The sequence below is a fragment of the Mobula hypostoma genome, chromosome 13 (genome assembly GCF_963921235.1).
Source record: "Mobula hypostoma chromosome 13, sMobHyp1.1, whole genome shotgun sequence".
NCBI lineage: Eukaryota > Metazoa > Chordata > Chondrichthyes > Myliobatiformes > Myliobatidae > Mobula > Mobula hypostoma.
In genome coordinates, this window is record NC_086109.1 from 44,828,015 (window position 1) to 44,845,454 (window position 17,440).

The following is a 17,440-nucleotide window of genomic DNA, read 5'->3' on the forward strand; positions in this document are numbered from 1 at the left end:
TGTGCAGAAGTGTATCTCTGAATGGACAACACATTGAACCTCGGAGTGCATGGGCTACAGCAGCAGAAGTTCCACTCTTGTGCCTAATAGAGTGGCCACTGAGTGTAAGTGTACACTGGGAGATATTTGATTGATGCTATAAGAACAGGCAATGTCATTCATTGCTTTATCTTCAGCAGCCCTGGTACGATGATTGTGTAAATGGAATAGGAATGTACTTCAGGAAATGTTGTTATGAAGAATTTCAATCACCATGGGAGGCTAAGAATACTTCAGTTGAAGGTTGATATATTTTCATATCAGCTAGATAAACATACAAACAGAAGAGAAAACAAACAATATTTTCAGATCAAGAGAAGAAAACAGTAAAGGGGTCTCTTGCTGTCCGGTGCAGGGAAAGCAATCACTGTCCTTCTCATTTAGCTCCTTCTAATGGCCAAGACCTGCACCCTTAATTAAAGTGTGGATTCCCTCCAGCTCAACAGACAATGCACCATGTGGCAGTATCAACTCACACTCATGTTCTTTTTGACCTCACGAAAGTCTTTCACTCGGTGAATGGAGCCGACTAGCTTATCTTTCCTCAAATTTTACTGCCACCAAAATTCATCCCCAACTTACACTTGCTTCACATGGAAATGCAAGCCATGATCTTAACCATAATGCTCATCTCAAATCCAATCTCAGTACAGACTGGTATCAATCAAAGATGCATCAACACCCCAACTCTTTCTTCAATCTTCCTCATTGTAACGCTGCACTTTACCACCAAGATTCCTAATGGAGTGAACTATTCTACAGGACTAATCAACCATACATTGCTTTCACTCCAGAACCAAGGTCATCATAACTTTAAGCTGTAGCAACGTTTGCCCACATACACATAGAAAGCAAGAGCTCCAATATTGGCTTTCAGTGAGAAAATGAGCCTTAGACATATCATCTGTAAAAGTCTGCCCTTGTTGTACAACATGAACCTCTCAAGCTAAACTCGCACATCGTAACAGTGAATGTGGTCAACCACTTTCCACACCTCAGAACCCATTCCTCGGGGGAGGCAGACATCATGAAATTCACCATTGCCAGCAGTGTATCATCACAGTCTTTGTCTCCCTGATGGGAAAAAAAGCATTTAAAGATCAAGATCTCAATCTAGGCACAAAGCTCATGGTCCACTGTGGGCAGCGATCCCTGCTTTATTGTGACAGGGACAACTTAAGTATGCACCTCAAAAGAGTAAAACACCACTTTTTCAAAATCTTTCAAATCCATTATCAGAATAACTGTGAACACAGGACATACAGCAACATACAAAGCACGAGAAGAACTCAGGCAGTATCTATGATGGAAAATGTTTCAGATGAAGACCTGCTGAGCCCCCCCCCCCCCCAGCACTTTGAATAAAGTGAGTGCCATGGGTCAGGGAAGTAGATTGGAAAACTTTCAAGGAGGCTTTAAGAATATCTAGGAATTGTTTCCTCCGTCCAGTTGCTAATCTCTTGCTGTGATAGAGCTCAGAAGGGAGTGCCTGCTTCAAGACCCTAACATGATTTGTGATGTCAGTTTGCTCTCATGGGCTGAAACCTCCGGCACTGAGGCCCTAATTACACTCAGTTAGCTGGATCGCACGGCATCTCATTTGCACACCTGACATCAGACTCATGGCACAGACACACTATAACAAACTTTATCGTGGTTTGCTCCACCGTGGGTCTCGGTTCTCCGTCTGCAAATGCGGGTACGGCTACCGCCCGCTCTGTCTGTGACGCGATCTCCGCTCGGCGTTTTTCTTTGGGAGTGCGCATGTGTGACGCGCGAGGCGGAGGGGTGACGCCGGATTGGTGCGCGGAACGGCTCGGCTCGGCGTCCGTCTTTGGGAGTGCGCATGTGTGGCGCGAGAGGCGGGGTGACGCCGGATTGGTGCGTAGTGCGGCTCGGCTCGGCGTCCGCCTTTGGGAGTGCGCATGTGTGACGCGCGAGGCGGAGGGGTGACGCCGGATTGGTGCGCGGTGCGGCTGGGCTTGGCGTCCGCCTTTGGGAGTGCGCATGTGTGGCACGCGAGGCGGGGTGACGCCGGGTTGTCGGTGCGCGGTGCAGCTGGGCTCGGCAGGGCGGTGATGGCGTACTCACTGGTGAGACAGACGCGGAGCTTAGCGGAGTATTTGGTCTTATGGTCGTTGCTTCTTCGCCAAGACTGGGGTGGCCGGGGTTGGGCGAGGACTGGGCAAGGATAAGAATTTCTTGGGCCCTAAGGATGGGCAGGGTGGGTTAAGGGAAGAGGGCGGGGCGTTCAATCAATAACCCTGGAAAATGGTATGTTTTGTCAGTACCAAACCCATTTTGGTAAATTGGAAGATAATGCTTCTTTGTACAAAAATACATAATTGGTAATGTGACTAGTGGATGGATTATGAGAGTACAGCTAAATGTTTTCGGACCTCCCCCTCCCCCTTCCACTCTCAAATCTCTTACTAGCTCTTCTTTCAATTAGTCCTGACGAAGGGGCTCGGCCCGGAATGACGACTGTACCTCTTCCTAGAGATGCTGCCTGGCCTGCTGCGTTCACCAGCAATTTTTATGTGTGTTGCTTGAAATTCTAGCATCTGCAGGTTTCCTCGTGTTTACAGCTAAACTTTAGCTCATTTTCTTGAAGCTAATTATAATTGAAGGTGGTTATTTAAGGAATGGTACTTGCATTTACGTAAGATAATGCTACTGATATTAATAACCTACAGCAGTTGGAAGATACTATTGTTTGTAGTAGAATTTCTGCTGGAACTGCTAATGGAAATAGTAATCCTGATACTAATTTTAAACTCGATTGGACAAGGTACAGTATTTCCAGGGGTGTGTTTGTGGTGAGGACTGCTTATTTTGATTAAGCTTTGCAATTAATGTTTATATTTTGCACTTTCTCCTATTTCCTTAGGGTGGGACATTTGGCCCATCAAGTTGATGCTGACTTTCAGCAATCCCAGTCAGTCGTCTTTGCTGTAACTATTTTCCTACCAGTATGTAGAAAATAGATTCAATGCTTTGTTTTGTGTTTAATCCTGCAAGTTATTTGGTTTGGCCTATAAGGTAAAATGGAAATATCGCCACCTCCCAAGCTCTACTCAATCCTACTTCACATTTGGAAATGAAGATTTTTGCTGGATCTAACATGTTAGTACTGCTAAGCTAGGAGCATTGTTATCATGCTTTCACCATCAAAGGCAAACTTAATTCAAAATCCTGGCTCACCAGTGTCCACATATAAATGAATGAAAGCAACATTAACATGTCCTACTTCTACGAATTATCTGTGGTTAATTTGCTTTCATCCTCTTGCTGCTGGCAGCCACAGTGCTGTGTTATTCACTCTCTATGTCTTCTGTCTTATCACAGCTTTGCTTGCTCTACCCTGTCCCTGGACAATGTAAACTGCCTTTCATTTTTAACTTGATTCTGGAAGGCCTTCACAAAAATAAACAGCAACAGTATCTGACCAAGGTTTGACTGACCTTTTGCATCTTTCCAGCTTTTTATTTAGGGTTCAATATTAGTGACGTAGGGTTAGTTTTTATGATTAAGATTAAGGGCTTCAAAAGTAAGCCTTTATAATAAATAATGATTTGTACAAGTTAGTTGGTTGTGTGTGCCTGGCTGTCTGCCAAATAAAATCTGCTTCATCCTGCAGTCATTTTTTGTTTGGCATCAGGCAGTATATGTCCTGTGAAACAACAGAGATTTTCTAGAAATTTTACTTATTTAGGTTGGGACAGTGCTTATAAATTCATGTAACAACTTGGAAGCATCAATGCTGTTATTTGTATTACCTGCACTAAAGTAAATGCAAAAGAATCAGCTTCAAGATTTTCTTTGGGGGTAAGACTTAAAGTAGCATCATCTAAATTTGCCTCAGCGCAGAAAAATATTTGTACACCCAAGTGTTTTTATCTAATTTTGGTAGGTGATTAGAAAATAAAAAAACTAATCTTGCAGTTAAGTTTATGGAGATATGGTCAGGCAAAGAACTACTTTGGTGGATATCATCAATTCAATTCAATACCACCTTACATTTTATTTCACTGATTCCAATTTAAAATTCAACAATATTATTCAACCAGTTTGGGAGTTTAATAGGTCTTTTGAAATGAACTTGGGGTCTATAGCTGCTTAATGGATTCAAAATCCGCACATCAAAAGATGTGAAAGTATTGACAAAGTCCAAAGCAGGCTTTGGTTGTTAGGCTTTAGTGTTTTTACATGTCATTGAGAATAACTGGCTGCTAATGTTGACGTACTTGGACAGAGAAATTTTGTAAGCTGTGGTCAAGGAAAATGCAAAATGGAATTCATACAACTTTCCATTCTATTACTAATCTTAACTTTGCAGACATTCATTCTAAATAAAGAGATGTTGCTGAAAATTCAGATTTTTGTACAGTGTACTGATTGGAAAGTTTATTAGGTTTGGGTAAGTTGATAATTGAAAAATAAGTTGGAATTAAATAAATGTTCTGGCCAAAGCAGTGTTTAGAATTAGTTTTAGCCTGACAAGTGAGTACTGTTTGTTTCTAAATGAAATATTCAGTTAACTTGGCCAGCAGGCTTTAAATGCAACTTTCCATAATATACAGGTAATTTCTCTCTTCCACTGCTGTGGAGTTCTATAATAGTGCAAAAAGAAATTGTCCTTGTGTTCATTTAATTGCACAAGTCAATTATGTATCCTCTGATTCAGCCTTTCTCAACCTTTTTGCCTTGGAGGAACCTTTGAAGTAATTTTCAGGTCTCAAAGAGCTTGTGTAAAAATTATTAAATCTACAGCACCCAGTACATTAGTATGATCGGTAAGTTGTAGATGTAATAATACAAAAGTAATTGTCAGTGCTCTTTTGAGTAGAGAATGAATTTTTAGCCAACCTTGGGAAAAAAAACCAGGTAGTTAAGCTTAGCTTATTTTTCTTGAAATTAATTTTTCTTTTCCTTTCATAATTTTTAAAAACTCATAAGGCAAATATAATAAATTTGTGTTAAATATCTGGCTTAAGCCAAAATGGTATTTAATATTTCTAAAAGTAGGCTCGGTAGATTTAATTTAAATAAAGGTTATAAATTGATTTTTATTCATGCTATTTACAATATGAAAATTTATTGATAATGTTCAATAGTAAGGTTATTAAAAACCATAAGCCAAAACAATATGAATAAAAATATTGCCAAAGACACTTTAATACAAGACTTTGAAAAAACATTTTCTTACTAAGTGACATATGAAACCTGTGCTGCTTGTTTTTTTGCTGCACAAATACTCAATTCTGGGTCGAACTTGAGATGAGCACACATGGATTTCACCTTCAACTGAAATGAGATGTGATGTTTGCTAAACAAGGAAAAGCTTGCCTACACATAAGAATTTGAAAACTGCAGCAAAATGCTCATTGCTTTCTTATGAATGGCAGGATGCTCTTCTTTCACAGAATTCCAGAACATCAATGGACAGGTCGGAAAGTCTCATCTTGAGTGCATGATCAGACTGCATCTCACAAAGTTCTTCCTGTCAAAGACAAGTTCTCAGACTGAGCAAAAAATTCAGAGGAAGGGTCCCTCACCCAGTCATACACTTGTGTTGAAAGAAGGGAAAATACTGTTCAATTTTGTTCTGCAGTTTTTCCAGCTGGATTTCAATAAGATTTGAGACTTTCTGATTCTTCCTCACTCTCAAGCCCGAGCAGCAGTGAAAACATTTCAAGAATTGTCACTTCAAGTCAAAACTTACAGAGACTTGTTCAACTCGTTCATATGATGAAAAATGCAAAGTAGGCTGGTTTCTGCAGCCATTCTTCATCTTCACTCTGCAAAATCTGGCCTACTATTTTCTTGTAAGTACGCCTGCAACTCTCCCTTCAGCTCAGACACTCTTCCTCTGCTAAACCACTGGATTTCTGTACGTAGCAGAAGATTGGTGTGCTCTTGGTCCATGTTTTCACAGTTTTTAAACGTTCTCGCGTGAACTGGTCTTTTTTTTAAATTAAGTTAACCATTTTTGTAGCATCATGCAGAATTGTTTTCATTTCATCTGGAGTTTTTGATATCAACACCTCTGAAGAAAGCAGTATGCTGAGTTCCTCCAGCTTTTGGAGTGTGTTGTGACAACATTAGGATTTTATTTATTTTTTAACAAAGGATTAATCCTCTCATGAAATCAACCATTGGGGCACCGTCAGTACAGATGCCAACACAGTTCCTCCAAGATAGACTCCTTGTTTCCAGATATGAAGACCAAACATATCCTGCCAAAGGGTCTTGGCCCAAAACCTCGGCTGCACTTTTTTCTATAGATGCTGCCTGGCTTGCTGAGTTCCTCCAGCATTTTGTATGTGTTGTTTTGATTTCTAGCATCTGCAGATTTTCTCTTGCTTTTGATTAAATATATCTTGGCCTTTGCTTGTTTCGGGCAGCTCTTTGCAACAGGAAAAGTTTTCTTGAATTTCAGCGTCATTTACAAATCTTACAAATGCTAAAACATGACATTGGTGAAATCTGTTGACTCATTAACCTGGATAGAGAAACTGTTGTATTTCGGTTTATCTCACACAACCTCTTCAGCATCATGTGACATGTCATCAATACGTCGACTTGTACTGTTTGAGAGTGCCGCCTTCTCGCCCGATCAAAAACCATGCAAGAGCCCATTCTTGAGCTTTGTGTTCTTCTCATGCACACAGAGTATGTGCTGCAGGCTGCAGTCACAGTTAGCCAAGGCTGCAAGGGCTTTCAGGTTAATGGTCAGTCTGAAGAAAACAATGATCCTCCATTAGAAGCCCCCTTGTGGCATTTACAACTGACCTCTGATCACTATTGATGAACACTCTCTCACCACAGTTGAGCAGTTCACCTACCTGGGCAGCATCATCTCCAATGACCTATGGTAGTAAGGAATATTGAGAGTTGACTCGCCAGAGCTAGCAACGCCTTCGGATGGCTTCAGAAATGTGTGGAAGAACAACCAGCTGTGTCTGTCCACAAAAATCCAGGTGTACTGGACTGCTGTCGTCACAAAACTGCTGTACGGCTTTGAAGCCTGTGTGTTATACCGCAAGCAAATCCAGTTGCTGGAGTGCTCCATCAGTGCCGCCTCCGCTCCACCATGGGTATCAAGTGGCAGAGCTGTGTCTCCAACAGCAAGGTCCTGGAGAAGGCTCAAGTTCCAAGCATTGAAGCCACTTTGCTGCTGAGGTAGCTCCGCTGGTCTGGCTACGTGTCTCACATGGACAACTTCAGGTTACTGAAAGCAGTGCTCTGCGGAGAACTCTCTCGGGGCAAGAGAGATCATGGTGCCCTGTGCAAGAGATACAGAGACCAACTTGAGCAGCAGTTCTCTCAGGCAAATATTGAGCTCAACGAGTGGCAGCCGCTGGCTTGTGACAAAGACCTCTGGAGAACACCGATCCACGGAGCAGCCAAGAATTTTGAGGAATCCAGAAGAACAAATGCTGATGAGAAGAGGATCCTACTACCCAAGCACCTGCATCCCAACTGTTCCTGTGTCCCTACTGCTCCAGGGTCTGCAGATCCAGAATTGGCCTCTAGTCACCAGCGATCATGCCAGCGTTCCTGAGGACTCTTCCTTCCTGATCTTCGCAAGTGAAGAAGCAGCCATCATCATCATTGAGTGTGAAACCTTTTCAATTTCTTGTACTGCAGCTTGTCCTAGCATTTTATCCACTATAATTTTACATACTGGCATTGTTAGATTTTCATCAACTGTGTGATGTTTCCTTTTCTGGGTACAAACATTTGTTAATAGTCACAAAAACACCCAGGAAGCAAGTTATTTAGTAGCTCAACTTATTACCCAGAAAAGGAAACATCACACAGTTGATGAAAATCTAACAAACTTGCTTCCTGGGTGTTTTTGTGACTATTAACAAATGTTTGTTTTGAGATTTCAATAGCTGTTTAAAATAATCAGCACTTTTATGAGTCATGACTGGGTTTGTAATTGCGTGTCTTTTCAGTTTTGCTGGAGCCATTGCAGCATTTGTAAGTAGTTTGCCACAGACTAGGCACAATGGAATGGGACAACTTGGATCACCAGTCCATGTAAAACCCATTTACGTTTGTAAAACACAGGTGTTAATAAAATATAAAAATGGGCGAGTCTATTCAATGCTCAGAAAACGCACTTCACACTCCTCATCGGCCTACCGTCCTCCCCCATGCAATACAGCACTTGCCAATTAACAACGGCCTCCCCTATCACAACAACTGAGAATGGACTCAACTAAATAAACGTGGCTCTACTGCACACTGCCATACTGAGCTGAGGGACCTCTAATGAGATTGTTAACAGATCCACTCGATCACTGCCCACCATTGTGAGTACTAGCATCATGCATCGCACGTTCAAAGAGCAATGTTTTTCACAATCTATTGTGGAACCCCGAGCAACCTCTCACAGAGCCCAAGTTGAGAAACCCTGCTCTAATTATTGACCAATATCACTTTTCTGTCTCGGTAGTGTGATGTGACTTGGTTAACAATCTCACAGGAGAGCTACAAATATACAGCATATTTTAGATAGTTGAAATTTATTTAGATACTATTCTTCTATTCAGTGTTATATGTTGGCCCAGATGAGGATGTTGTAATATTCATGAAAGTACAATGAAATAGGCAGTAACTTGGATATACAGTTGCAAGAATAAGTCTGTGACCCCTTTACAATAATCTTGTTTCCTGCATTAATCATTAAATGTGGTCTGCTGTTCATCTAAGTGACAATAATAGACAAACACAATCTGCCTAAACTAATAACACACAGACATTTGTACTTTACATATCTTTATTGAGCACATTGTTTAATCATTCACAGTCAATGCTGGAAAATGTATGTGAACCTTTATACTTAATAACTAGTAGAACCTCCTTTTAGCAGCAATAATCTCCACCAAACATTTCCTGTAGAACCATAGGACATCACAGCACAGAAACAGGCCTTTTGGCCCTTCTTGGCAGTGCCGAACCATTTTTCTGCCTAGTCCCACTGACCTGCACCTGGACCATATCCCTCCATACACCTCTCATCCATGTACCTGTCCAAGTTTTTCTTAAATGTTAAAAGTGAGCCCGCATTACCACTTCATCTGGCAGCTCATTCCACACTCCCACCACTCTGTGTGAAGAAGCCCCCCCCCCAATGTTCCCTTTAAACTTTTCCCTGTTCACCTTTAACCCATGTCCTCTGGTTTTTTTTTCTCCCCTAGCCTCAGTGGAAAAAGCCTGCTTGCATTCACTCTATCTATACCCATCATAATTTTATATACCTCTATCAAATCTCCCCTCATTCTTCTTCGCTCCAGGGAATAAAGTCCTAACCTATTCAACCTTTCTCTGTAACTCAGTTTCTCAAGACCCGGCAACATCCTTGTAAACCTTCTCTGCACTCTTTCAACCTTATTTATATCCTTCCTGTAATTTGGTGACCAAAGCTGCACACAATACTCCAAATTCAGCCTCACCAATGCCTTATGCAACCTCACCATAACATTCCAACTCTTATACTCAATACTTGGATTTATAAAGGCCAATGTACCTAAAGCTCTCTTTACGACCTTATCTACCTACAACACCACTTTTAGGGAATTTTGTATCTGTATTCCTAGATTCCTCTGTTCTGCACTCCTCAGTGCCCTACCATTTACCTTATTTGTTCTACCTTGGTTTGTCCTTCCAAAGTGCAATACCTCACACTTGTCTGTATTAAACTCCATCTGCCATATTTCAGCCCATTTTTCCAGCTGGTCCAAATCCCTCTGCAAGCTTGGAAAACCTTCCTCATTGTCCACTACACCTCCAATCTGTGTATCATCAGCAAATTTGCTGATCTGATTTACCACATTATCATCCAGATCGTTGATATAGATGACAAATAACAATGGACCCGGCACTGATCCCTGTAGCACACCACTGGTCACAGGCCTCCACTCAGAGAAGCAATCGTTCACTACCACTCTCTGGCTTCTTCCTTTGAGCCAATGTCTAATCCAATTTACTACCTCTCCATGTATACCTAGCGACTGAATTTTCCTAACTGATCTCCCATGCAGGACCTTGTCAAAGGCCTTACTGAAGTCCATGTAGACAACACCCACTGCTTTCCCTTTATCCACTTTCCTGGTAACCTCCTCGAAAAACTCTTAATAGATTTGTTAAACATGACCTACCATGCACAAAGCCATGTTGACTCTCCCTAATAAGTCCCTGTCTATCCAAATATTTATAGATCCTATCTCTTAGTACTCCTTCCAATAATTTACCTACTACCGACATCAAATCTACCAGCCTATAATTTCCTGGATTACTTTTCGAGCCTTTTTTAAAAAACGGAACAACATGAGCTACTGCCCAATCCTCCGGCACCTCACCCATAGATACCGACATTTTAAATATATCTGCCAGGGCCCCTGCAATTTCAATATTAGTCTCCTTCAAGGTCTGAGGGAGTGCCCGGTCAGCTCCTGGGGATTTATCTACTCTGATTTGCCTCAAAAAAGCAAGTACCTCCTCTTCAATCTGTATAGGTTCCATGACCTCACTACTTGTTTGCCTTATTTCCATTGACACCATGCCAGTTTCCTTAGTAAATACAGACACAAAAAACCCATTTAAGATCTCCCCCCTTTCTCTTGGTTCCGTACATAGCCGACCACTCTGATCTTCAAGAGGACCAAGTTTATCCCTTACTATTCTTTTTCTCTTAATATACCTGTAGAAGCTCTTTGGATTATCCTTCGCCTTGACTGCCAAAGCAACCTCATGTCTTTTAGCCCACCTGATTTCTTTCTTAAGTATTTTTTTGCACTTTTTATACTCCTCAAGCACCTTATTTGCTCCTTGTTTCCTATACATGTCATACATCTCTCTCTTCTTTATCAGAGTTCCAATATCCCTTGAGAATCAAGGTTTCTTATTCACTTTGCCTTTAATCCTGACAGGAACATACAAACTCTGCACTCTCAATTTCTCCTTTGAAGGCCTCCCACTTACCAATCACATCCTTGCCAGAGAACAACCTGTCCCAATCCATGCTTTTTAGATCCTTTCTCATTTCTTCAAATTTGGCCTTTTTCCAGTTTAGAACCTCAACCGGAGGACCAGATTACATTAGATTATGAGGACACGGAGTCCTCTTTTATTGTCATTTAGTAATGCATGCATTAAGAAATGATACAATATTCCTCTGGTGTGATATCACAGAAACACAGGACAGACCAAGACTGAAAAACTAACAAAAACCACATAATTATAACTTATAGTTACAACAGTGCAACAATACCATAACTTGATGAAGAACAGGCCATAGCACAGTAAAAAAGTTCAAAGTCTCTCGAATGTCCCACATCTCACGCAGACGGGAGAAGGAAGAAAACTCTCCCTGCCATGCCCGACCACAGTCCGACTGAGTCGTCCAAAAACTTTGAGCCTCCGATCAGCCCACCGACACCGAATACTGAGCACCATCTCTATCCGAACGCTTTGACCTCAGCCTCGGTCGCCAGCAGCAGGCAAAGCCGGGGATTTTGAGGCCTTCCCTCCGGAAGATTCTCGATCGCGCAGTAACAGCGGCAGCGAACCGGCATTTCAGAAATTTCTCCAGATGTTCCTCTGTGCTTTCACGTCTGTCTCCATCAAATCAGAATTGTCCACGGCTCCTATTTAACAGATAAGATATCATTTCACCGGAGGGCTGCGTTGCGCTGCCATCTTCTCCTCCCGCCTTTATCTTTATCCATGATCAAGTTGAAACTAATGGTGTTATGATCACTGGAACCAAAGTGTTCCCCTACGCACACTTCCGTCAGCTGTCCTAACCTGTTTCCTAATAGATCTAATATTGCATCCTCTCTAGTTGGTAGCTCTATATATTGACTTAGAAAACTTTCCTGAACACATTTTACAAACTCTAACCCATCTAAACCTTTAACAGTATGGGAGCCCCAATCAATATGTGGAAAATTAAAATCCCCTACTATCACAACTTCATGTTTCCTGCAGTTGTCTGCTATCTCTGCAGATTTGCTCCTCCAATTCTCGCTAACTATTGGGTGGTCTATAATACAACCCCATTAATGTGTTCATACCTTTTCTGTTTCTCAGCTCCATCCATATGGCTTTGGTAGACAAGCCCTCTAATTTGTCTTGCCTGAGCACTGCTGTAACATTTTCTCTGACTAGCAATGCCACCTCACACCCCCCCCCACCCCTCATTCCTCTGCCTCTATCACGTCTGAAACGTCGGAACCCTGGAACATTAAGCTGCCAGTCCTGCCCCTCCTGTAGCCAAGTTTCACTAATGGCTATAATGTAGTAATTCCATGTGTCAATCCACGCCCTCAGCTCGTCAGCCTTCCCCACAATACTCCTTGCATTGAAACAGACACACCTCAGAAGATTATTACCACCACACACAACCCTTCTATTTGTGACTTTGCTTGAACTTTTAACATCATTTATTTTCACCCCCGCTCCACTATCTGCTCTGGCACTCTGGTTCCCATCCCCCTGCAAATCTAGTTTAAACCCTCCCCAATAGCACTAACAAACCTCCCTGCAAGGATATTGGCCTGTATATATATCTGCTGATCAGACTTGCACGAGGAATTTTAGGCCATTCTTCCATACAAAACCTACAAACAGATTCTGTAGAAAGCATTACCCCAGAGGTTCACATACTTTTTGAACCTAGACTGGGATTGTTTAAATGGTTTACTTAGTATTGACAAGAAGTAGTACAATTGTTTGTGTTATTGCGCAGAATTTTTTGTCTATTACTGTGACTTGGATAAAGATCAGACCTCTTTTTGAGTAATTAATGAAAAACTAGGACTGTATGTTACTGTGAAAATTTTAAGCGAAAATAGGGATCTGTGGTATGAGGAAAATGGCTAATATTTCAGGTAATGTGGCAAAGTTTCTCCAACCTGGAACTCTTGAGTCTTTTTCCATAGATATGGCCTGGCCTGCTGAGTATTTCCTTCATTTTGTTTTAGTTTTCCAACATCTGTAACTCTTGGTTTGTCAAAAAAACCTTAAAAGTTGCTTTTAGTGATTCTGTTTTACTTGGTCTTTGTTGCAAATTGAATCTGCTAATGTCAGTATCAATGAACTGACATTGCTGTTAAACAAAGCTGTTAAATTTTGATATACTAATCAGTTTTTAAATAGACCAAGCAATATTTTGCTTGGCAAACTCTGGCCATTAAGAATCTAATTTTTCTTGCCTAGATTGTGAATCCCTTTAGTCTATTTCTTATCACTTCAATTTTAATCTTGTATGCTACTAACCTTTTAATATAAAATAACTTTTCCTTCCTGCTTTGCTATCTGAAAATCTTGAAAAAGTCTGGTTGATATCAAAGATGTTAGACTGAAGGGATGAACTGCCACCCCTTTCGAGATGAAATCCATACCAGAGATGGCTCAATGTTGGGACAGCTTTCTTCAAAATCAGTGGCAAGCACATAATTTCTGTACTGATTACAAAATCTAGACTATTCTTTAACTTCATAAACTTTAACTGTAGTTGAGTACATTTCATATTTTTGGGACTGAATTGTTCATGTATTTGGATATGACAGTTGATACAGTTAGTCAGTTTACTGTATTTTGGATTTGAGGGCAATATAGAATTCTGATCCAATGGTGATTCACAAGATGCACTAATTTTCCAAGTTCATATTTGCTTATGTGGAGCATTTGTCAAAAGCTTTTTGCAGAACCAAATTAAATTATGCAAAATGCAGCAATGTTCCTTGAAGCTCAGCTGTACCTCACTGGTGTATGAGTCTGCGCCTTCACGTAAAGTTGAGATGTTGATGGCAAAGAAAATCTCATGAATGTTTGTAGTAGACAAGCATTGATTTTTAATATTTGTTATTTGTTTTATTAGTTCTATTCTTGGGTAATGCTTTAGATTAAGTTTGCCACTGTTAAGTAATGCATCAATTTGTACTAGGGCTTTAAAGTATTAATAAAACACTATGCTTATTTTTCTTGTTGCCATGAAATACCATTGTCTTACAGACCTCAGGAGTGCTCATTGCATTTGGCGCCATTTTCTTAACAACAGTTGGAGTTGTTGTTGGCCGTTACGTATTGTCCAAAAAAAAGAAACCTAAGGTTACGTTGCAAGATCCCAATGAGAAGTACCCTCTGCGACTAATAGATAAAGAGGTAAATGGGATAGCTGAGTGTTCAGACTTTAACTACTGAATAAATTTGTGAAATAGTCACTTGGTTTTCCTTTCACAACAGATTGTGAGTCATGACACTAGGAAGTTTCGCTTTGCCCTTCCTTCAGCGAGTCACATTCTTGGTTTGCCTGTGGGTAAGTTAATGAAATTGACTTTGAATAGCGTTATTGCTTTAGACTTCATGGGAGCAATTTGATTCATTTATGCTACCGTTTGTAATTTCCTTCTGTGTGACAAATATTTTTCACCTGATAATATCATAAGACCATAAGACATAGAAGCAGAATTGGGCCATTCAGCCAATCAAGTCTGGTCCACCATTCCATCATGGCTGATCCCAGATCCCACTCAACCCCATACACCTGTCTTCTTGACTTATCCTTTTGCCCTGAACAAGTAGGAAATTCAACTTCTCCTTTAAATATACCCATGGACTTTGCCTCCACTGCAGTGTATGGCAGAGCATTCCACAGATTTTCTACTCTCTTGCTAAAAAAAAAATCCTCCTTGCCTCTGTTCTAAAAGGTTGTCCCTCAATTTTGAGGCTGTGCCCTCTAGTTCGGGATACCCCACCATAGGAAACGTCCTCTCCACGTGCACCTTATCTAGTCCATTCAACATTCAGTAGGTTTCAATGAGAATCCTCCCATATTCTTCAAATTCTAGTGAGAACAGCCTCAAAGCTGCAAAACGCTCCTTTCATTCCTGAAATCATCCTTGTGAACCTCCTCTGGACAACACATCCTTTCTGAGATATGGGGCTCAAAACTGTTGACAGTACTCCAAGTGCAGCCTAACTAGTGTATTATAAAGCCTCAAGATTATCTCCTTGCTTTTATATTCTATTCCCCTTGAAATAGATAGATAGATAGATATACTTTATTGATCCTGAGGGAAATTGGGTAAAACGTTAACCAGAACAGCAAGCCCCCAACTCCTTTACGCTTACCACTCCCACTGCACTTCCGGTCAGCCTGAACGGTCTGGAAGCCATCCACGGAAAAGTTTTGATCGGGTATGTCCTCGTGCAGCCCCGTTCCAGTAAAACACATAACACTGCACTTCCGAAATGTTCTCTGATGCCTGGCTAGCGCCGTGAACTCGTCCATTTTATTACCCACCAAACTCCTCTTCTCCATAAGTCTCTGTTGTCTCGACCCGGTCCTCTTTCCTCGCCTTTGTGATCCCCCTCTGCATCCTCTGTGTGTTTTCCTCCAGATTTCAGCAGGGGTGTCTGCTGCTCTGTTCACTAAAATGCCAACATTGCATTTGGCTTCTTTACCACAGACTCAACCTGTAAATTAACCTTCTGGGACTCTTGCACAAGGACTCCTAAGTCCCTCTGCGCCTCTGAATTTTCTCCCCATTTAGATAATAGTCTGTTTTATTGTTCCTTTTACCAAAATGCATTATCATACATTTCCCAACACTGCATTCCACCTACCACTTTTTTTGTCCATTCTTCCAATTTGTCGAAGTCCTGCTGCAATTGCATTACTTCCTAAGCACTACCTAGGCCTCTACCTTTATTCCATTGTGATACTGATACATGTGACTTGTGCTTATCCCTCTGAAATTGCAGTGTGACTGAACACTGACTTCTAAGGGTTCCTTTATGTTAAAGCTCTGTAATAAGATCTGGGTTATTGCACAGCACCCAATCTAAGATGACCTTCCCCTAGTAGGCTCAAGCACATGCTGCTTTAAAACGTCATCTTGTAGGCATTCAACAAATTCTCTGTTGCGATCCTACACCAACCTGACCCGTGTACATTGGTCCCCCATTATAATTGTGACATTACCTTCATTACATCTTTTCCAGCTCCGTTTGCAATCTCAACCCCACATCTTGGCTACTGTTCGGAGGGCTATCTATGATTCTCACAATGGTATTTTTTACCCTTGCAGTTTCTTAACTCCACCCATAAAGATTCAACATTCTCTGACCCTATGTCACCTCTTTCTAAAGATGTAGTTCCATCTCTTACCCACAGAGCCACACGCCTGTTATTTTGATACAAGTTATATCCTTTGTTAAGCTCCCAACTATGGCCTTCTTTCAACCATGATTTAGTGATGCCCAAAATGTCATACGGACCAATCTCTAATTGTGCCACAAGTTTGTCCACCTTATTCCAAGTGCTACACACATTTAGATACAACACCTTCAGTCCTGCGTTCTTCATCCTTTTGAATTTTGCCTCTGGTACAATTTAACTCTGCTCTGTCTGTATTTGTACCCAATCATTAGCTTGTCCTTCCTTATTTATGTTATACCCATCACTTTCTTGTAAACCTGCTGGCTCATCCTCAGCTCTATCATTCTAGTTCCCATCACCTTGCCATATTAGTTTAAACCACTCCCAACAGCTCTAGTAAACCTGCCTGCAAGAATATTGGTCCCCCTCGGATTTAAGTACAACCCGTCCCTTTTGTACAGATTACACCTACTGCAGAAGCGATCCCAATTATTCAGAAATCTTGAATCCCTGCTCGCTGCTCCAAGTCTTCAGCCACGCATTTATCTGCCACCTCATTCTATTCCTATCTCACTGTCGCATGACATGGGCAGCAATCCCAAGATTAATATCCTTGAGGTCTTGCATCTCAGCTTCCTTCCTAACTCCCTATATTCTGTTTCCAGAACCTCCTTCCTTCTTCTACCTATGTAGTTGGTAGCAATATGTACTACGACTTCTGGCTGCTCACCCTCCTTTTCCTGATATTGTGGATGCGTTCAGAAACATCACCAACCCTGGCACCTCGGAGGCAAACTACCAAAAGTGTTTGTTTTTTTGCATCCGAGAATTGCCTGTGTTTCTGACCTCCTAACTATAGAACCCCCATCACTGCTGCCGTCCTCTTCAGTTCCTATCCTTCTAAGCCACAGGGCCAGACTCAGTGCCAGAGGCATGGTGGCTGTTGCTTCCCTCAGGTTGGTCATTCCCCCCCACCCACCACCCCCAACAGTACTCAAAACTGAGTACTTACTGTTGAGGGGGATGGCCACAGCTGTGCTCTCCACTATCTGAAATTCTCCCTTCCCACTCCTCTCAGTCACCCATTTATCTGTCTCCTGTAACCTTGGAGTGACTGCCTCCCTGTAGCTCCCGTCTGTCAGCTCTTCACTTTCCCTAACAGGCTGAATGTCATCGAGCTGCAGCTCCAGTTCCCTAACACGTTCTCTAGGGAGCTGC

At 41.6% G+C, this 17,440-nt stretch overlaps 1 protein-coding gene across 1 annotated transcript in view; it reads left to right on the forward strand.

The window, feature by feature from the left end:
* The first annotated feature begins 1,978 nt into the window (after nt 1-1,978).
* Nucleotides 1,979-17,440, forward strand: part of LOC134355560 (NADH-cytochrome b5 reductase 1-like) — a 42,961-nt gene continuing 27,499 nt past the window's right edge. Inside the window, exons 1-3 of the mRNA XM_063065597.1 lie at nt 1,979-2,132; nt 14,074-14,223; nt 14,305-14,377. Coding sequence (XP_062921667.1) covers nt 2,118-2,132; nt 14,074-14,223; nt 14,305-14,377 — 238 coding nt within the window. The 5' untranslated portion in view covers nt 1,979-2,117. The remainder of the gene's footprint in view (nt 2,133-14,073; nt 14,224-14,304; nt 14,378-17,440) is intronic.